Source organism: Rhinolophus sinicus, chromosome 14, assembly GCF_057876585.1.
Source record: "Rhinolophus sinicus isolate RSI-liver-muscle chromosome 14, RSI-T2T, whole genome shotgun sequence".
NCBI classification, from domain to species: domain Eukaryota; kingdom Metazoa; phylum Chordata; class Mammalia; order Chiroptera; family Rhinolophidae; genus Rhinolophus; species Rhinolophus sinicus.
Window position 1 is genome coordinate 177308098 of NC_142514.1, and position 21812 is coordinate 177329909.

Below are 21812 nucleotides of genomic sequence, written 5' to 3' on the forward strand. Positions count from 1 at the left end.
CTAGGCATTAGGCCATTGTGTAAGGCTCAGAGAGGTTAAATGATGTGCCCAAGGTCACACAGCAAGAAGGAAACAGAACAGGGATTCAAATCCAGATCTGCCGGCCCCAACACCCACCCACTCCCTTGCATGACCCCTTTGCTGCCTATTTAGCCCATGAGCAAGCTGTCAGTCTCTGTAAGTGGAGAACTGCAGTGCACGAAGGGGAAAAGGCCTTGCCAGGAGCCAGCATTTCCCTGCAGGGAACCTAGAGGTCAAGGGCTCTTCCCTCATCCCTGGAAAAGAACTAGAACTAAGATGGAATAATGAGATAACTGCCATCCTCTGTTTGCTCAGGCCTTTACCAAGCACCTCCCCCGTTGGAAGAGAAAGGTTCCTCATCATTCGTGGACTAGGCAGAAGGGAGGTGAGGGAGACCAAAACCTGGTCACAATGGCAAGTGTAATTTCTCTTGAGAGATGCTGTGTTGGGAAGAGCAGGAACGTGGCAGCCAGCAGACACGGCTTCTTCTACGTCTTAGCTCTGCTAGGTTGGCAATCCTGGTATATCACACCTTCCAGGGGCCTCCTTTTCCTGATCCAGGAATTGGTGTAACGACCCCACCACACTGGGTATGTCATAAGCGTCCAGTGATTCCGTGGGCATCAAAGTACCTTATAAAGTGAAACACAAAACTCTACTTTCATTATGTGGATGTTTTTTTCTTTCTTTTTTCTGCTTGGATAACAACCTAGAGTAACAGGTTTGGGCCCTGATCCTGGATTCAAATCTCAGTTCTGTTAGTTATGTGACGGCAGATGAGTGTTTTACAGACTCTAATTTCTGTTTCTTGGTATGAACAAAGGAGAGCAATCACACCTGCCTCATGGGTTTGCTAAAAGGATGAAACACTTTAACATAGAAAGCACTTAGCCCAAGCCTGGTGTCCAAGCGCCCAGTAAATGACAGCTGCTATTTTGGTACAAATTATTGTTATGGTTTCTATTACTGTTTTTATTATTCTGCTGAAATTGTATTTGCAATCCTGTAGCACAGGGACTTGGGATAAGAGGGCAGGCTGGACCCACCTGGTCAACGGCAAGCAGGCTTCCTGACCCCCACACCCAGCCACTGGAGCCCCACAGCATGAAGGGACAGAACCAACACCTCCCTTCCATAAAACAAAACAGAGAGGGAGACACACAGAAAAACGAGGATAATGAGGGAAGCATAAAAGATTCTCTTGGCCTAGAGACATAGTGCAAAGAACAGCCCTGCCTGGAGTTGCACGCTCTTTATCTATTGGAGGTGAATGAGAGGCCTACGGTACCATACATTATGACATTATGTCATATGTCACTCCCACAGCCTGAGGACGTAGACAGGCACTGGTATGATTCCCAGTTCACCAGGAAGGAAATTGAGTCATCCAGAGTCACACACTTAGTGGTATAACTTAAACCCCAAAATGATTCCAGAGCCCACTCTCTTGAACACAGACCAGGTCTAAAGCCCCACTGCCACCACTTACTGGCTGAGAGACTTTGGGAAAGGACTTCGCCTTTCATGACTTTCCATCTTCCTTACCTGTGAGGTAGGTACAGATAAAGCCGACATCACTGGCCTGTTGTGGCCTGGGGCCTGATGGCCACAGCCCGGCACAGCACCTGGCCTAAGAGGTACCTGATGAATGACATTCTTCCTGTCTCTAGTCTACATCCATTTTTCCCAAACCTGCTTGACCATAAGAATTACTTGACATACTTAATAAAAACATAGATTCTTGAGACCTGCTCCAGACCCACTGACTCAGAATCCTGAGGGAAGTTTCCCAGGAATCTATATTAAAAAAAAAAAAAAACCCTCCCACAATCCTTATAACAAGGCGGTTTGGGACTCAGTGGACCAGTGATGGCTGCACATTAGAATCACTTGGGGAACTTTTGAAAAGTCCCAGTGCCAGACCCCATCCCAGATCTGTTGACTTCAGAGTCTTGGGGGTGAGCCCCAGCCCAGTATCAGGACTGTTCAGAAGCTCCTGGGTGACTCCAAAAGGCAGCCAGGGAGGTATTGCCGCTGAGGCTCCCGCTGTCCTAAGGCACTTCCTGCAGTGATGCAGACGTCCTACACCTGCATGCTCCGATCTGACAGGGAAGAGTCACACACGTGGCTACTAAGAACTTGAACAATGGCTGGTGCAACTGAAAAACTGAAATATTCATTTTATTTAATTTTAAATAATACAAATTTAAATTTGAACAGCGACATGGGGCTAGTGGCTACCCCATTGCACCCTACAGCCATAGACCTGGGAGTGCACACAGCCCCTCTGGGTGACAGGCAGGGGCTGAGGGATGAAAGTAAGAAACGTCCTCCAAATTTCACAAAAGTGGGAGTGGGGCCTCTCTGAAACTTTTCCTTAGAAATCAAAACGTTTGTGTGGGATCTAAGACAATAACTGATCCCAGTGGTCTGTTCCATTTGGTAAATTTCCCACCTGGCCCCTTTCTTGGCTCGACTGGAGAAAGAAAATAGCCATCTCCAGGCTTCCAACCAGAGCCTTGAAGTTGCAGGAAAAGCCAGGGGGTGGGCCGAGGAGGTCAGCTTCTATTTTAAAGATGTTTTCCTCTTTGGAATAAGCTCCATCCTCCAGTGGTGCAGACAGGGCAAAGGTTGTGACTGACATTGTGTTGCTGGACATTAAACAGCCTCTGAGGTCACCTGGCAGCTGGTGGGCACGTCCTGACAGACGGTTCTTAATCAGACTCACCCCTGCCCCTGGGAACCTTGAGGCCTGGGGGGAGGGAGGTGAGGGAGGCCAGCTGTTGGTGATCAACAGTTGACTTTCCCATCCCCCTCCATACTCCCTGCCCCTCTGTGTCACCCCACCCTGTACCCTGTGGTGATGGATGTTTGTGAGTTAAGTGGACATACAGATAGGCAGGGGGTGCGGGGACCAGACCACCCGGGGAACACAGGAAGCTCTATTGCATTTCTTCTCCCTGGTGTGAGCTCACTCCTAGATGACAAGCTGTGATTTCCAACCAAATGTTTTCTTACAGTCACCACACCTATTGGTTTTCTCTCCCTGTGGAACACTTAGTGGGTCTTTCAAGGGGTCATATTACTCTAGTTCCATTAGGGATGGGACCTCAAGACCTCAGGCCAGGGTCAGGGAGGGAATGTGGTATGGAGGAGGAAGTGCTGTGTCCGCAAGACTCTTCACCATTAAAATGGGGACAGTAACATCCACTTCACACAGTGGTTGGAAAAGCAAAGCCAGATGATGATTTGTAAATGCAAGTGGCTGGCAGGCAGCAGGTACCCAAGTATTTTTAAAGTCTAAGCTTCCCTAACCCCCGATCCTTAGGATTTCTTAATCTTCACTTTGCCCTTTCTCTAAATTTCCTCTTAATAATTGCAGCACCCTTGGCTGTGATCTCTGACCCTTGCAGATTTGTTACCCTAAGAACATCCCCTAAAATATCCCCTACATATCCCAACAATACGCAAGCCCCCGTGGGCCACACGCTACGGAGTTTCCCATCTGGACTCAGTGACCCTCAATAAACATTTACTGTGTTTCCCCAGTATGGTGGCTGAGCACTTGTGCACAGATTGGGGCAAAGGGGACAGGCACAAAACCAGTAAGACATGCTCCTGCACTCAGAGAACTCCAAAAGTGACAATAACACACATCTCCAGGGCAGAATATCTTCCAGGGTTCAGAGCACCGTCCTTACTAATAGCTCTTGCGATCTTCAAAACAACCCTCTGAGGAGAATATGGAAATTGTTATCATGATTCCTGTTTTCCAGATGAGGAAACTGAAGGTCAGAGTTGAAATGTCTTGCTCAAGTTCACAATAGACGCAGAGCCAAGCCTCACACTCACATTGGTTTTCACTTCAAATGATACTTTGCATGCAAAGCACTCTTGATAGGAACTGAATTATTGATTAGAATCATGTGATCCAAATTCCATGCTCTTTCCAACAGGAGGGAAAGAGCCTGTATTTTAAAAACAAATAGCCTGTGATTAAGCACGGACATAGGTGTTCAGAGAAACGAGAAATGGGTTTGCAAGCCAATGAGCTATATGCATGTTTTGAAGACCCTGGTAATGAATGTGGGCTGGGGAATCTTTGACTAGAAGGTGGGACTTGAGTTGAACATGGAAGAAGGAATAGACCTTGCATGGGGGGAGGAAAAAAAATCAGAACTTTCCAGGCAGGGAGCTCCGTTGGAGCAAAGGCTCTGGGTTCTGGAGTGAGAGCATGACGTTTCACCAGCACAAATACAGCTCAAATACAGCACCAAGCTCTAGAGATGCAGAAATAAATAACTAAGACAAGGCCCCTGGAGGGATTTATAGTAGCAAGGCCAACACTTGTGCCATGGGACTATCGATGAGGAAATGGAGGAAAGCAGACAGCTCTGGCGGAGTTGGATACTGAAAACCTTGTGTGGTGGTCCAGGGAATTTAGGGTTTATCTCACAGACAATCGTTCAGGGAGAGGGTTATCCCTCCAGCCCTTTTATCCCAGCCTTTGAATCAAGCTCAGGTCCCAGGACACAGCTCCCAGTGCCTTTCAGCTTTCTCCTCTGGGTCCTGAGGCTCCATTATCCTATAATCAATTTGGAAAGCCATAAGACTAAGGACAATAAATCGTCCTTAGTGACGTCCCTGCTCCCTCTCCCCCAGCCTTTGTCCCTCCCTTTTGTCTGGAGAGGAAGGCTCCCACCCCAGGCTCTCCTCCTTCTCCACCCCTCCTCCCTCTAGCCCCCCTTCAAGTGGGCTTTATGGTTTCCATGGAAACCAGAGAGACCTAGCAGCCAGGGGTCTCTCACAAATACAATGTTTGTGACACCATTTGGGACGGAGGAGGAGACAGTGTGAAAGCGAGAAAATAGTTTATAAATGCCTTCCTTGCCAGGCAGCCATGCATTTGCTCTGATTTCAGGACAGAGGGACTGAGCTTTCTGATTTCCACTTCAAAGGAGCTTTGCTGGGTTAAGTCCAACCCTGGCCTACAGCCCAAAAGGAACACACACACATACACACACACACACACACACACACACACACACACACACACACACACACACACGAGTCCCACCGTCTCCAGTACAGCTGGATTAATTCCACTAACAAAACAAACCTCCCATAAGATGACCCTGCACTTAGAAAAACTGTCCATTCCCAGCAGGTGGAAACCTTTTTGTGACCTCCCAGAGCTGCCACACCCTCAGGAGCCCCCAGCATCTAATCCCTCAAGCCCTCTGACCTTAAGATATGGTGAATGGGACCTAGCTTCTCAGCCCCTTTAATGGCCTGGTAACAGGAGAGTTACAGACGCTGCAGACTGGAAGCCCTGCACCTCTGCAGGCTTCCCCATGAGGACGAGCAGAAGCCATCAATCCTGCTTAAAATGACAAAGGACAGTGGGCAAGTGACAAATGACAACAGGAGAGAAATACTTCATTTCCCACCTTGATGGATCCCTGTTTAGAACCCAGATCGCTGGGAGTGTGCTCAGATTGGAGAGGGGTCCCCAACTACCAGCAATATTTCACACAAGTTGAGTGAAAGCACGCAGCCTCTGTCTTAGGAATGGGTAGCAAGAGTCCATATTGTTCTCAATAGCCATCACGAGGCAGTCCAGAATTCTGGTGGGTACTGCTCTTGCTTCAGCTTAATCTTTTGGTCAACGAGGTACTCTGAGGATGAGTTCTCATTCAGCACAGTCTGTTTGGGATTTCAAACATTTCTGAGCATGAGGAGGTCATTGGTGGATAAGCATCGTGCACATGGGTCCAAGCCCCTTGATTCATGCCTTATATTGGGCCCATCCACAGCCCTGGCTGACTTCACTCCCTGTAGCTCACATTAGTTCTCTACTCTTCAGAAGAAAAAGAAATAAGGTAGCACTCCTTTTTCTCTTCCTAGTTTTCACCACAGCGTGTGGAGCGGAATGTAACTCTGGTCCTCTCTCCATTTAAATTATTTGTCCAACACCTAGAGGGTAACTTGGCACAGTGGACTTTTGGTTCTGACGCTTTGAGGTTCCCAACCCAACTCTTCTATTTACAGTGTTGCCCTGGGAGTATTAACTTGACTCTAAATTTAATCCCAAAAAGTGGACATAATAACATAGCACCCTCCCCCACGACATTTGCAGCGATTGTGAGATAACAGATGCTCAAATGCCTGGCACTATTGTGTTCAACACAGGTTCCTTCTCTTCAGTGCGCTGGAGAAACAGGAAGTAATATCAACTATGATCTCTCTTGCCATGTTTTTTTATCTCAAAGAGGCGACAGATCTTATATACGCACATTAACGCCTAGTCTCTCTAAATCAGTCTCTCTTTACCCATGAAAATTAATTTTGAACTAATCAATGTTGAGGGCCTAACGTGCAGTCTCAGCACCAAGACCCAAGCAGAAGTGTCAAATAAAAATAAAAAATAATTATCATCACATGCACGAAAATAATTAACTGAGCAATTTGACCTCTGCAGAAAACAGGGATGAGGAAAACAGAGCAGGCACCAACCAGCAGTAGCATTTCAGGGTGGAGATATCCTCTCCCTGGTTCCCACCCACCCAGGGTTCAATCCCAACTCTCCCCTGCTGACTATCGGTTGATGTTTGGCAAGTTATTTCATCCTTCTGATCATCAGTTTTCTCATCTGGAAAATGAGGTTGATCACACTAGCCCCTACACCTCCAGGACTGATGGAGACAAAGCCCATGAAATCCTCGTGCTCAGGAAATGCCTAGCTTAGGAAGTACTCAGTAGCTTTTACCGTGACTGTGGCTGCTGTGGTGGTTGTTATTATCATCAATCCATCCAATTCTGGAATGATTAGATCACAGAATAATACAGTGAGCAGTGAGGTGCGGTGCAAAGTGCCCGAGTGACCCTGGGAACTTACTTGCCGTTTCCGGGCCTTTAGTACATAAAGCAAAATAAAGAGATAAGACCCAATGGTCCTTGATCACTCAGTGGCTTCAAGATGTTCTCAAAAACTAAGAGTCACGAATAATGACAACAAAAAGCGCCCAAGAGCCCCCTTCAGGCTCACAATACAGTGGGATCCTCCCACTCACCTTTCAGTCAATTTTTTCCGGAAAGCTCCTTTTTTCCTAAGTGCTCCTCCCTGTGTCCTCCCCTCCTCCCTGTCACCTTCCCCTCCCGGGGAAGCAGAAGTTCCTGAGGGCCAGGGAGGTCAGAGGTCTCCACCGGCCTGGCCAGGAGCCACCAGGACTGCTTCCTGCCAGGAGCCTTCAGTGAGCCGCTGCCCACCCCAGGGAAACCCAAATAAAGTCACCTCGCCGTCCGAGAGCATTTTGCCCTTTAAGGCGAGGTTGTGTTTGGAGCCCAGAACATTTTTATGGCTTCATGAAGAGTTCATCCAACCTTTTACGGACACAGTCAGCATCAAAGGGGCCCACCCAGGCCCATCTGCTCCTGCTCTCATGGGCAGACCCAGCCTGGATCCTGAATAAATTACACAGTTGCTGAACTTGGCTGTGATAAGCCCTTTCTTTGTTCTCTCTCCCTTTCTTCTACCTCCACATCACACATCACGCAAGATTTCCCTGCCACGGTCAAGTAGGTTTACAATCTAATCCCAATCTGTCTTTTCAAAGATGCAACTAAGGGTAATTATTCAAAATGACCATGTAACATGGCTTAATACATTTCCACCCCAGGAAAGAAAAGCTTAAAGAGGAGACCTGATAAGCATTTGCTCGCCCAGAGGTTCACAGACATCTCATTTCATTCTACTCAGCCTGTAAGTAGGTATGACTAATATCCCCACTTGACTGACAACTGGACAACTGAGGCTCAGATAAATTGTACAACTCAACCAAGACCCCAGTGGCAGGTGAGGACACAGCTGGTATTTTAACTCAGGTCTCTAGAGTCAGATGCATTGACCACACCACAATAGACTGAAAGACAAAGGGATTTCCAGCATCGCTAGGAGATTGACAAGTCTACAGGGAGAGGCCAACATTTAAGGAATCTGTCATACCCTCTAAGTCACTTTCAAAACTTCCTTCTCACGTGACCAGTACTGGGCCTGTGCATAACTGAGGGGGCAGGCAGCACACCCTCACTCTAGGACACCTCTGATGACAACAATTAGCCACGTTTCAGCTTCTCCACATAGAAAGGTGAATGCACCCGAATTCCCAGAGATTTAAGGAAGGAAAGGCAAGAGATTTTGAGGTAGTAGGTAAATTTCTGCCATTGCATTAGATAGGTAGAGAGATTACATAGATAGACGGATGGATGGATGGATGGATGGATGGATGGATGGATGGATGGATGGATGGGGTATTTATATAAATATACAGAGAGGGAAATAAAGATATATTGGGTTTTCATGTCACAAGTTTTAATGTCAATTAGAAATAATCCAACGAGACTCAGGAGCTCATGGTGGAACCAGCACAGATTTTGCCATTACGAAAACCCCACTTTGAATCCTGCCATGGCCATATACTGGCTATATAACCTTGAACAATAGACTAACATTTCTGAGCTTTGGTTTCCTCTTCTGCAAAATGTAGATGATAATATCTGCCTTTACAGAGCTATTAAGAGGATTTGGGATTATTTATGTAAAATATCTAAGATTGCATTGAGAGTGACAGATATTCAACAAAGAGTATTATTATGCTTCGTATCTGAATTAGTAATTGTGTTAAGATGCTCTCCAAGATATCCAACCATATATCTCCTCAGGCTGAATGGGGAGGCAAGAAACAGCCCAGCCCAAAGCAGAGATATGGAGAGAACTCCAAATCCAGGGCAGTTCTAAATAAAAGATATTTTCATCAGCCAAAGAGCAGTTGCTCTGGTCCTTTGGGAACAGCCTTCTGCCTTAAATCCCTTCATTGACCACCCAGGCTTATAAGAGAAAGTTCAGACCCCCAGTGTGATTCACAGAGCCCTTCATTCCCCCTCCAGCCTCATTTCCAGCCAGTCCCCTCCCCCACGCAACCAGCTCTTCAGTCCATCAGCCCCCACATACAGTATTCCACGGCTTTCAACATGCTGTTCCCACTGCCTGGAAAGTCTTCCTCGCCCTCTGCCTGAAGGACGCATGTCATCGTTGGGAGCCCAGCAAGAACCCATCAAGCAGAATTAACCACCACCTTCTCTATGGTCCCATAACACTTTATATTGAAGGAAGAAAAGAAGAGGTGTGGGGGGGGGGGGGAACTACGTTTGCTGAGTACCTACTATGGGCCAGGCACTGGCTGCTCCGTATACTTTATACTACATACTCCTTCAAGCAACCACATAAGCTAAGTCTTATTACCCCACTTTGCAGCAGGAAAATCTAGGTCACAAGGCGCAGGACATGATTCCTAGATTGAAAGACACCCAAACTCTTTTTCCCCTGCTCCCTGTTCCCCACTGACACCCAGTTAAGCACAGGTCCATCTGTCTGTGACACTAGACTGCATTCCTGTAAACAGAGCCCACATCTTACTAATCTCTGAAACTTCCAGGCCCCTCAGCCAGGCTCAAGCCCCAGTACCTGATACCTAGTAAACCCGCAATAAATGCTTGTCAGGTGAATTGTGGATCACCAAGGAATAGCAGTTCCAGGTAGAAAGTCTCAGCATTCTCCACGGACACAGGTTTGCTGGCAGGACGATTTGAGCGTGACAACCACCGGTTGGCAGAGGCTTGGACAAACAACTTTCTGTTTCTCTTTTAACTACACCCATTTTAAAGAGAAGTCTAAATTTGTAGCACGAAAAGTCTGGCTGTGCTGTGATCTCTGAGCTGGTGATCACACTCTGTGAAGATGGGCCGTTGGACCAGGAAGTGGTGACAATGACCCAGTCAGCACTGTGCAGCAAGGGGCAGCTTTTCCCAAATCCTAGGCATAAGGGCCCAAGGAAGCCTATGGTCTCGTAGGAAAACTTTGCCACGTCTGCAGCACTCTTTTTTTTTTTTTTTTTTTTTTTTTTCCACAAACTCCCTATGTTTAGGGATCTTCCCACAATCAGATCACTGCTGGAATCCACTTTTCCTGGCCTCTTTGCTGCTAGTTTCAGTATGTGGCCTGGGCTCCCGCAACCATGCCCGTGGGAGAATTCACTTTGAAAGAGAACAACCTGAGGACCCAGGAGCTTGTGAAATCTGTTTTCCATCTGAAGTGGAGGAGTGGCAGAAAGTCATCAAGATCTCAGAGTCAGCAGGGCCGGAAGTGCTGTGTCCAGTCCCAGCAGAACCTCATGTGCAAGCAGCGTGGTTCCTATCAGAACCGGATAATTGGAGGATGGCTCCTCCCTGAAGCCTGATTCGCCAGCGATGCTGTGAGCTGCCTGGTATTCTTTATTCAACTCATTTTCTGCATAAATAGGTGGGTGGGCTTCTGCTATTTGCAGGTAAGATGCCAGAAGGATGTGAACCTCACCCACACCAGCCTTGCAGAACAAAACCAGTTCGGAACGAACATACCTCACAGCAATAACTGACCCCTGACCTTGATGGGGAGCTCATGGGCCTGGAAATGCTGAGTGCAAAACACATATGTGTTGAGGTGTAGAGAGGCCATATTTCCAGGCTGCATCTCGGGCTCTCAGACCCAACACAAGAGAAGAACAAGGATAGGTCCCATCCCACACATTAAATAAGGCTCCCCAGTGCGCTGGGCTGTCTTTGTGACTCAGAAGCTGGCTCTGAAGATCGTGTCCATGAAGGAGTTTCCAGAAATGGTTGGAACAATAGCAGCATTACTAGAAAGAAGTCTGGCACCTCCCACAGAAGCGACTTTGAGGGGCAACGTGTTTTCTGAATTTGCAATTCTGGAGCATTTGCTAAAACGTCGCTTCCACGACGATGACGGGGTGTCAGAATAGTTGTGTTCCAATTCTGCCTCCTGGGTGCTTATTTCCCTCCTCTGGGCCTCAGTTTCCCTGCCTGTAAAATCAGAGAGTTGGTCTTTGCTCCCCATTGCCTCTTTCAAGACATTTCTCCTGCAAATAGCTGACTCCTTTCATACCTATGCCATTCAACCAGGGCTGCCAGGCATGGCTAAGCAGGTTGTGCAACAGGGTGTGTCCTGGCCTCAGACACACACCTGAGAGGTGACTAAAATCCAGCCCACACTCCCCAAGCTATGCGTTAGGCACAGCTGCTTCCCCCTGGAGGAGGGACACTTTTTCCTAATTTGCACAAAAGCATCCACTGGGCTAGCCATGGCCCTACTTTCAGTTACTTCATACCCAGGCCCTCCTCCTCGTTGGGCTCTGTCTACCCTCTTCTTAGTCATTATCCTTCCTTCACTGCAGACTTTAGCTCCTGGGTGCAATCATATTCACTGCCCTCTTCCTACAATAATTCTCAGAACTTCGAATCTAGATATGCCACTCACCCAGCAGCTTGGCCTCTCCACCCTTTGATGTCCTTCGCCCCAACAATCTTTCTCTCCACTCCACTGCACCCGCCCACTCAAGTCACACCATAAACCATGTCATTACCAGAAATCTCTAATGTGAAAACCCATTCTTTGACTTCCACTTCCTGTCCTTCTACCTCACTTGCTGTAGTGGGACCCCCCACTCCCACATTTCTTGTCTCTTTTCCTCACGACTAACCCATTGATCTCATCACATGTCCACCATCCAGCAGCCACTTCTTGTCTTTGCTTCCTTCCTTACATAAATTAAATTCCATTGTCCTTCTATATAATTACTCTCTCGCAAACAATCCCGATACCTCGCATCTCTCCCCTCTGTCACAAACACCTTGCAAACTCCAACGTGCTGAACACCTTCTCTGTGCCTACAACCGCCGCAGCTAGACGCTACCAGGGAAAATCACACACCCGGCTAAGTGATTTCTCTTTGAAGTCACGGACACAAATCCCAGAGTGGAAAACCAGCACTGTATGCTTCCCTAGGAATTTTGCTTTGTCACTTTCCAAGATAACACTCTAAGCCTTCGAAACTCTACCCCTTTCCGTACCTCATGCACAGCTGAGGCCCTCCTCTTATGATTCGTTTAGAAATTAGAAGTCACAGAACTAGGACTCCGTCACCTTCCCACCACCAAAGTCCAGCCACTCGCCTTCTTCATGACTCAGCATTGCCTACTTCCTTCCTACCCTACAGAAGGGGTGTGCTCGCTTCTCCACGCCTGACCCATGTGTCCCTTCTCAAAGGCATTTCTCCTCCAATCATCCCTCTCGGTTGAAGCCTCATCCTGTCTATGGCTTGCTCTCGCCCTCACTCATGGTCTCAGTCTTTCTCAGATCGTTACCAGCACACAGACGTGCTCCTGAATCTCTCACTTCCCAAAGGTTTCCCCTTCACCACACATCCTTCTCTAGCTAGTGCCCATTTCTCTGCTCACCATCCCAGCAAAATGTCCCAAAGCGTTGTTCCCATAAGCATTCTCCATGACCACCTCCCACCCACTCTTCCACTCCCTGTCCTCTGCCATCACAACCCACTGTAACGACCCTGTCTGGTCCCTGGCATCAATGATCTATCTCCATGTCACCAAATTCAGTGGACAATTTTCTGGTCTCCTCTTACGTGGTTTCTCAATCAGTAGGATTCCTCAGAGTTCCACTTCTACCATGCTCAGTTTTTTATCACCAGACCAGACCTCTCTTCAGAACTCCAGATTTGCATATCAAACCACCGTCTTGACATCTTATTAACATCTTAGGTATGACATGTTTATCTCTCTCTCTCTCTCTCTCTCTCTCTCTCTCTCTCTCTCTCTCTCTCAGACACACACACACACACACACACACACACACACACACACACACACCTTCCCACCCACTCAGTCATCAAGGCCATCAGAAGTCCTATTCATTCTGTATCCAAAATATGGCTTAAACCTGCCTCCCTTCTCTAGGGACCACCCCTTTATATGACCCACCATCATTTCTTATCTTGGCCTCTGACATATCCCCTAATGGGTATCTCTGCTTTTTCTCCTGATCCCCTTCAATTCATTCTCTACACAGCAGCCTGAGGAATCATTTTAAATGCAAACTGGATTGTGCATTTTTCTGAGGGCTTCCCACTGCACTTTGAAAAAAAGAAAAGTCACACTCCGCACCATGATCTCCAAAGTCCTGCATGATCTGGCCCCTGTTTGTCTAACTTCGTTTTGTGACGCCTTCTCCCTGGCTTCCTGCCCACTGGCCCTGACAATAGCTCTGACAACCCCCTGAGATCTGTCCTGCTTCCAAGTCTCTGTATGTGCTGTTCCCTGCATCTCGAACTCTCTCCGCCAGCCCTGTGCACAGTCGCTCACTGTCATCCTCCAGGTACCAACTGAAAGGTCACCTTCCAAGAAGACTTCCTCAAGCCCCTTGTCTGAAATGTCCTCAGCATTATTTTCTATCTGAAATGCTGCTTTCTTCCCAACATTTTCTGTAATCTGTCATTTAATATGTTTGCTTATGTACTTATTGACTGTCTATACCCCCACAAAAAATAATTGACATAAAAGAAGGACTAGGCCTATCTCATCCTCTACTAAAATCCCAGTGCTTAGCAAAGTGACTGGCATACAGTCAAGGCTCAATAAATATTTGTTGAATGAGTAAATGAATTATTGTGATTGGTCCTTAGTCTAAGGACATGAAAAAACAAGCAGGCCTAAGAATCAAGAAAACCAAGCCAACCAATTCAGCCACTATTTAGTAATAATGTGAAGAAAGTCACTCACCCTCCCAAGGCCTCACTACTTTCACTAGAGAAGTGGGAAGGTAAGAACAGAACTTCCCGGCTCAATTGTGCTGTTTCTCATGAGAACATGTTGGGCTGCCTGGGCTCCTGATGCAATCAGAATGGAAACCACTTCCCTCTCCAGCCTGTAACATCTGTCTTTAGTCAACTCCTTTGGTAATTGCTGTATTGTTTTTCACAAACATTAAAAAGAGCTCCTTATTAGCACAGCAAATAACTACTGCCTTCCAGGGGCCCTGACAGCCTGACAACACTCCCGATACAGAGTTTTCAGCCAACTGGGTCCCAAGGATACTCAGGGGCTTCCAGGTCTCATCCAGGAAACCAAATAACCACCATATTGGTGCATCCTTTTTCCTAAGGGCAAGGGTCACATCCATGACACCTTCGGATGACAGTCCCCATATTCTGGGTCACTGTTGTCCCTGCTGCCAAAGTCCTTTCTCTGCCAAAGATACCAGACCCTACCCACCTAGAGTGAAGCCCAGGTCTCTCTCTCGTCATCAGAGGCCACTTCATTCCCATCATACAGGAAGACCTCTTACACTTATGGACATATTCCAGACCCAGAAGAAAGACTTGCCAAATCTTCTTGGATGCCCTTAAACCTGGCCCAGTTTTTCTGAGGGACCGGAAGAGAAGTTTTCTCTGAGTGTTTTTATAGAGAGGGGAAGTCTGAGATTTTATTTTCCACTCGGTTGGTACATCCCCACCATCATGAGCGTCCTTCCTCCATGCACAGTGGAAGTCCATACATAGATTCCCAGAAACTGTTTGACTCACTGCTGGCTCCCATTGGCTCACCGATAACTTCCCCAGGAAGACAACTAGCCTCACACACCATCACCCAGCCAAGGAGAACTGAAGACATCATTTTCAGCATCAACACCGAACTGATCACTGCAAAACAGCAACTTGAGGAATCCTACTTACAAGAATATCAGAAGTGCCTGCCCGCAAACATGGTTTACATGATCCCATGTTCTGGTTCTGTGCTTTGGTTCCCAAGGGGCAGCTCGAAGAGGACGAGGTTATTTGGTATAACGGAGTCAGTTGTTAGTAATCTTCGTACTCGTGAAACCCAGTGCATCTGTTCTGGCACCAGTCTTTACTTCACCTTTCTGGGCTCTTTTAAAACCCAAGCACATAGTAGACACTGAATAAAAGTTGGTTGAATAAATAAATCACTGAACATTGCTTGATACTCTAACTATAAATTGAAACTTCTAGAATCAGCCCAATGTCTCTGAATCTCCTTTCTTATGCCGTTGATTTTAAGCTCCCTGACTCATGTCTTTGTGACGCCAGTGTGTCTCATAGTGACTTGATAAGCATTTTTGGTAATAATTAGGAAGAGTTGTAAGCCCTGGGTCAGGCCCTGCAAGGTTCAAACCCCCTGGAGCTCAGAGTGGTACCTGCTGAGATGGCAAAGCCATCATAGCTAGATCCCATCACACTGGTGTCATCCTGGCTTCCTGGGGTGGTCTTCCCAAGGGATCCATCTGCCCTTTCTTGGCCTCTTTCTCCAACAAGCCCAACGTGAGAGGGCCCAGAACTTCTAACCCGTTTAGGAGACCCTGGCAGGTATCTTAGAGGAAGACAGCTCAAGCCCAGGGAGGAGAGAAACTGGAAGTCAAAAAAAAAAAAAAAAAAAAAATGTCTGCCCTCCCCCGTCCCTGCCAAGTTGTCTAGAAACCCAGATTTGAGTCCCAGCCACCAATCTGCTTATCAGCCACACTCTGAGACTTGGGCAAGTTTTCCTCGGTGCCTCTGCCTGGCTCCCCTCCCAGAGCTGGGGAGGGGTGGGGGGAACCACAAGAATGAGCACTCTGCCCAGCTCCTCAGAGGGGCTGCACCCTCTCTCATCTCTGGGTATTTCCTCTACACAGACCAGTGTCCCCACTAACTGCTCACCACCTGCCATGCACCTGTGTCTAAAGGCCCCCTGACACCTGCCCAGACTCATTCCATTGTCTCGATTAGGCCCTCAAAACGCCTTGTACACCCCTCTCTTTGAGTTACACTCAATTATAATCACTCATTCAACAACCCATCTCCACCACCAGACTGGGATCCACTGGGCCCTGTTCACAGTTTGATCCTGGGCTCAGCACGCTGCATGGCCCCTAAGGAATAAATAAGGACATGCTGCATAAACAGGTGAGTGAGACAGTGAGTGAGTGTATTAACGAAGAAGTGTGTAAACAAATAAATGGTTAAGTGCTCTATACGCTTACAATTTGGGGGTAAGTTACTTCAAATTCCCCTGTAGAGTTAGTGAGGATTTTTTACAGTGTCTATAAAAAACAAAATAGCTTCAATAGTTTGCGATTCCAGTTGTAAATTCCTGCCATTTCCCTGGTGTGTTTCAGAAAACTGAAAACAAGCACTGACACCCTGTCCTGCAGCTCCTCCCTGCCTCCCAGCTTCTTCCTGCCACCAACCTCCTCACTCTCTGTCTGTTTCTCGCTCTTCTCTCTGTCTCTCTCTGTCCCTGTCTCTCTTTTTTGCCATCTCTGTCTGTCTGTCTCTGTCTGTTTCCTCTCTCTCTCTCTCTCTCTCTCTCTCTCTCTCTCTCTCTCTCTCTCTCTCTCTCTCTCACATTTTCCCCATTCCTCTCCAATCCTGCCCCATCCCCACCCACTCATGAAGCGCTCTCCACATGTGCCAGGCACCTTACAGGTAACACCTCACTTTCCTTCCCAACCACCTGGACTGCCCCATTTGTACTTTGGGAGGAACAGTGGTCAAGAGCATGGGCTTTGGAGTTAGACTTGGCTGGTTCTAACTTGGCTCTTCCATGTACTAGCTGTGTGACCTGGGTCAAGGTATCTAACCTCTCTGAGCCTCAGCTTCCTTATTAGCAAAATGAGGTGAAAATGCCCCTCTCAGAGGATTAAGTGCAAGGATTAAATGAGATAATTCTTGGGAAAAGCTAGGACAGCAGGAAAATCCCGTGAGCTCTGTCATTACTACACATTCTACTGTAGTGATTGTTTTTGTGATTGTTTTTGTGTCATCCTCAGACATTATTAGTACTCAATGTCTTCATGGAGGATCGTGAACACCTCTGGACTGGGTATTTCCCTCTAAGGATCATTCCAGCCCCTTCCTCCCCCAAATCCATGAGCATCCAGAGCCTGGCTTCCTCTACCTCTGACTCTCTAATCTTTTGCGCCCACTTTAATTTGGGCAGAATTTATCTAGATGGAAACATCTCCAAACCTGACCTCCCAGAAGAATCATCTGATGGACTTTTAGTAATTGTGAACACTGGGGATGAGTCCAGGAGATTCTGATTCATTGGTCTGGGTGACACTCAGGATGGGTATTTTCAAAACCCTCCAGAGTGACTCTGATTGAAGAACAAGCATTGGAACTTCTAGTCTAAACTGAACGGATGTTCACATGATAATGAATGAATGAATAACAGGGGATGATAAATGACTAAATAGATGAATGAATGAATGAATGAATGATAGGTCTACCTCCATGGAAAGAAACGTTAGTTTTTTCCCCAAGACCTGTGCTCCGACTCCAGAACATGTGCCCATTTGTTCCACAGCTTCTCAGAGCACAAAGACTTAGCTGCTTCCCTGGCCCTTTATTTTCTTTGCCTTCCCCTGATCTCACCCTCCATCCTTTCCCTTCCCTGGTGTCCATTTTCTCCATCTTCTCGTCGCCTCCCCCACGTCCTTTCCAGTTTTCCACTTTAGTCCTTTTCGCTCCCACTTTCCCTCTTGTTCCCTCTCAGCCATACTCAGTCCACCTCCCACTGTAACATTTGTAAATTGGGGGTCCTTTCCTCATCGCAAGACATTTGTGTGAGAAGAGGATTTGAACACAATAGTTACACAAAACAGATTTATTTGATGAACCACAGTGGCCAACAGTGTCAGAAAATAGCACAGACATTCCAAAGAAGGGGTGGGTTAGGGATGAGAGACCAGCACAGCAGGCAGCCTCCTACACCCTCTGTCTAGGACCACTGATGATTTCCAGGCAGAGGTCTCTGCAGGTCACCCAGGAGCGCCTCTCCCCTTCTAGAAACTTCTTCCAGCCTTGACTGGATGCTCTGAGGACAGCCCTGGGCCGAGAAAGTGAGTCTGTGGAAGATTCTGGCCTGTGATGGGGAAACTAACCTTCCCTTCTCCTCCTCCCCTTGCTCCCAGAGTTGGCTCCATTCCAGTGATGGCCATGATGTCCATTTACTCCAAGCTGGGCTCTTCCTGTCTCCATGGCTCATGTCTTGTCCTCCATATCCACAGTCCTCCAAGAACAAAACCCAGAATGTACTCACCCTGCCCCCAGCTCGCAAAGGCCCCACCAGCAATTTAGCCCTCAAGGTCTCTCTGGTGGTGTAGATGTTATGCCATCAGCCCTGCCATGGCTGCTCCACTCAATGTTCCCAGCCCCTCCACCCAGCAGGAGAAGCCAAGGAGTCTGATACTGATGGTGAGGTGAGAAAAAACCCACCAGTGCTCTTCACCCCATGGCAAGCAGGTGCTCCCCTTAAGAAGAGGGCCACAGACCCTGGAAAAGGGAGCAAGCTGAAGAAACACCCACAAACTCAAAGCAAGGTGAGGAGCATGGGAAAGGGGCCAAAGGAAACTCTTAACCAGCCTCCTGTTTCCCTCATGAAACTAGGGAAGGCATGGGGACCCAACACATCAGACATCCTCAAGCCGTGGGCACCAGCTGCTCTGGGGAGTACTCTCCTTATACGGAGCCCTGAGCAAACACACAGACTTCTCCCTTAAAGCACGGACCAGCCGTCTGAGCCCCCAAATCCAGTGGGGGGTGGACACATTTTTATTCTATATTGCCTCAATATGTCCTTTCTTCCCTCAAGGACACTGTGTGAAGAATGAAGATGTGGTGGAGAAGAAGGGGTTGTTATCCAAGTGACAAGTGACACAGGCACACTACTCTTCATGCTTTGCTCAGCAGGCTTACACACACACACACACATTCACACACACACACACGCACGCACGCAACAAGCATCTCCACTGCAGCCAAAGTGACTTGGCACTGAGTATCTCCAGTGCCCGAGAAAAACCTCCTGGGGGTGATGGGGTGGGGAGTGTGGGGGACAGGGGAGAGACCTGCAGCTCAGCGTTGGAGGAGGTTTGAGGGGGGAGGAAAGCCAAGCAGCATGTAGAATAAATGCAGGTGCCCCTTTTTCTCCCAACTCCCCATTCACATAATGAACCCAAGTAGCCGGTTGCTTCACCAACCTCACTGCCTCCCGGTTCCCACTGAGAACAGAGGCTGAATGAAAGGGTCTGAGGACATCTGCAGAAAGCACATCTAGTGGGCATCGTGGAGGGGATGTGGGAAGGGAGGCCCCTTCTGGAATCGCTGTACCCCCAGTGCCTGAAATCACAGCGCACTGATCCAGTTTGGGGGAAAGTTCTGCAGCTCCTGCCTGCAGACTGCAGCACTAATTCTTTGCTGACACCCAGCCCACCCCCGCCCAGCCCATTCCCTTGGCTTTCTCAGGGAACAGGATGAAGAGCTTGAACTGGAGTGGTGTTTACAAGCTTCAGGATTCTTAACCCTTAGGAGTCCTTCAGAACAAGGAGGTAAAAAGCGGGAAGAAGAAAGGATTGAGGGAGGGGGGTGAGCTATGAAGAGGGGGTGGGAACCAGAGGTAAAGATTCAGAGTGAAAATTGCAGAGACAGAGGGGAAAACAGACAGAGGAAGAGGGGAGAGAAAAGTAAAAGGAAAGGAGGGAGAAAAAAAGGGCTGGAGATCCAAGAAAAGGGGAGTGGGGGGAACGAACTTTTATTGAGCCAGACGCACACGTCATATTACTACTGTTCAGTACGGTTTCCCCCATGTTACACAAACGGAGAGACTGAGACGTTAAGAGACTTGTGCAAAGTCAGTCCCACAGATATTGAGTGGCCAAGCATGGGGCCGCAGGGCTCAGACTCCTTCCACAAAACCTCTGACCAAAACTAACGGAGAAAAATGGACAAGAGGGAGGCGGGAGGCAGGGAGCAGGGAAAGAAGTCAAGTGCAAGAGAGAAGGTGCCCTCAGGAGACCTGACTTTCAGAGAGAGCGCCAGGGCAGAGGGCACCAGGCCTCCCTGGGAATCCCAGCCCTAGTCAACCACAAGGGTCTCTTGGCTGTAGGGGATGGATTTCTCTTGTGTCTGCTCCCCGACCTTCCCTGAGTTAGGGCCGGGCCCCTGGCTGTGCCCTGAGGAGTAGCTGGCCGACTTCTCTGCGCTGCTGCTGTGGGAGGCGCCCCCACACCTGCTCTGGCCCCAGCAGAGCACCGAGGTGCACGCCTGGCGGAAGCGGGGGTCGAAGAAGGCGTAGAGGAAGGGATTGAGGCAGCTGTTGATGTAACTGATGCAGGTACAGTAGGGGAAGACATTCATGAGGAAGAGGTCAAAGCCGCAGGGCCAGTGCAGCAGGCTGCCCAGCATATAGAGCGTCTTCACCAGGTGGTAGGGCGTCCAGCACAGGGCGAAGGTCACCACCAGCACCACGATGATGCTGAGCAGCCGGCGCCGCTTGCGCAGGCCCTCGATGCGCTCCTTCCGGAAGTGGCCGGCGATGGTTTGCGCAATAAAGAAGTAACAGGTCAGCATGATGGTGAAGGGCACCAGGAAGCCCAGGGCCGTGGACGAGACCCCCAGGCCCACCTCCCAGGCCCACTCCGAGCTGGAGGTGGCCACCATGGAGTAGTCCATGTAGCACTGCACCTTGGTGATGTTCTCCAGGTTGGGAAGCACCGCGGTGGCCCGGAACACCATCACCGGCATGGCCAGGAGGGCAGCCAGCACCCACAGGACCGCTGTGGCCACAGCCCCGCTGACCCGCAGCCTCAGCCGAGCGTTGGCCACTGGCCTCACGATGGCCAGGTAACGGTCGAAGCTGAGGCCGGTGAGGCAGAAGACGCTGGCGTACATGTTGACAAAAATGAGATAGCTGCTGAGTTTGCAGGCGAAGGAACCGAAGGGCCAGTCGTACTCCCGGTACGTGTAAGTGGCCCACAGAGGCAGGGTCACCACGAAAGTCAGATCAGCCACCGCCAGGCTGGAGATGAAGATGTCAGCTGAGCGCCTCTTCTCCCGGCTGGTCCGAAACACGGTCCAGAGCACCAGGCCGTTGCCCGTGGTCCCCAGGAGGAAGACCAGCATGTAGATGGCCGGGATGAGGGCCCCCGAGGATTTCCAGTCCGTGTACTCACACTCAGACTGGTTGTCTGCCCCATAATCATTGTCGAAATCACCACCTTCCTCCATGCTGGGGGGCAGAGAGAAGCCGAGCAGGGGATCCCCCAGGCAACCAGCTCGGTGGCTGTGTCACCAACTCAGCAAGCACCCAGAGCTTCTGGCTTGAGCCTTGGAAGGAAGGCGGGTACAAAAGGGCCGAAGGTGTCCTGAGCCCTTCCCAGCAGCGGGAGGAGGATGCCTGCTTCTGCAGACTTCCCTCCACCCTCTCCTGCCTTGCCCCAGCCTCAGCTAAGACACTTCCTGCGCCCTCCTGAGTCTCTGTCTCCTCCTTGACTCGTCACTCCCTCCTCCCACCTACAGACCAACCCCTCACTTGTGAGTCTTAAGATATTTCAGTTACAACCCACTTTTCTTTTTCCTTCTTGTCACTGGGCAAGTGGCAGAATGTTATCTGTGCCTTGCAGCCAGCTCTCCTCCTGGCTCCGCCTCTAACCCTCTGGTTTCCTCTGGTCTTTGGAGTGCCCCCTCCTCAGTTCTGCCACCCTCCTGTTCTCACCTCCTCCCAACCCCTCTAAATGGGGCAAATTATGCAGATTGAAATCCAGCCTGAGCTGGAGCCAGGGAGGGCAGGGGGCTAGGAGAGTGTGAGATTTCGCAGGATGATCTGAGCATCTGGCAAGCCCTCCTGGCAGGCGGGTCTGGCCCCTTGGGTCTGTCCTACCCTCCCCTCTTTCCCTCCCAGACTTCACTGTACTCTTCTGCTCACGTCACGCTGCTTTACCCCTGGGCTTTGACCCTCTCTCTGGAAACGTTTATATTTTACAGACACAGTTATAGGGCAATTTCTCAAGAATTCATAAGCTGTTGGCAGATAGAAGTTTGCAG

At 48.9% G+C, this 21812-nt stretch overlaps 1 protein-coding gene and 1 long non-coding RNA gene across 2 annotated transcripts in view; both read right to left on the minus strand.

Annotated features, from left to right (window-relative positions):
* LOC141572269 (uncharacterized) overlaps positions 1-9868 on the minus strand; it is a 27492-nt gene extending 17624 nt beyond the window's left edge. The window contains exon 1 of the long non-coding RNA XR_012497593.2: positions 9552-9868. This is a non-coding gene — a long non-coding RNA (uncharacterized LOC141572269). The remainder of the gene's footprint in view (positions 1-9551) is intronic.
* Positions 9869-17580: 7712 nt separating this feature from the next.
* Positions 17581-21388, minus strand: APLNR (apelin receptor). Its single transcript, XM_019713395.3, has one exon. The coding sequence runs from the start codon at positions 20994-20996 to the stop codon at positions 19845-19847; it is 1152 nt and encodes a 383-aa protein (XP_019568954.3). The 5' UTR covers positions 20997-21388; the 3' UTR covers positions 17581-19844.
* Between the last annotated feature and the right edge of the window lie 424 nt (positions 21389-21812).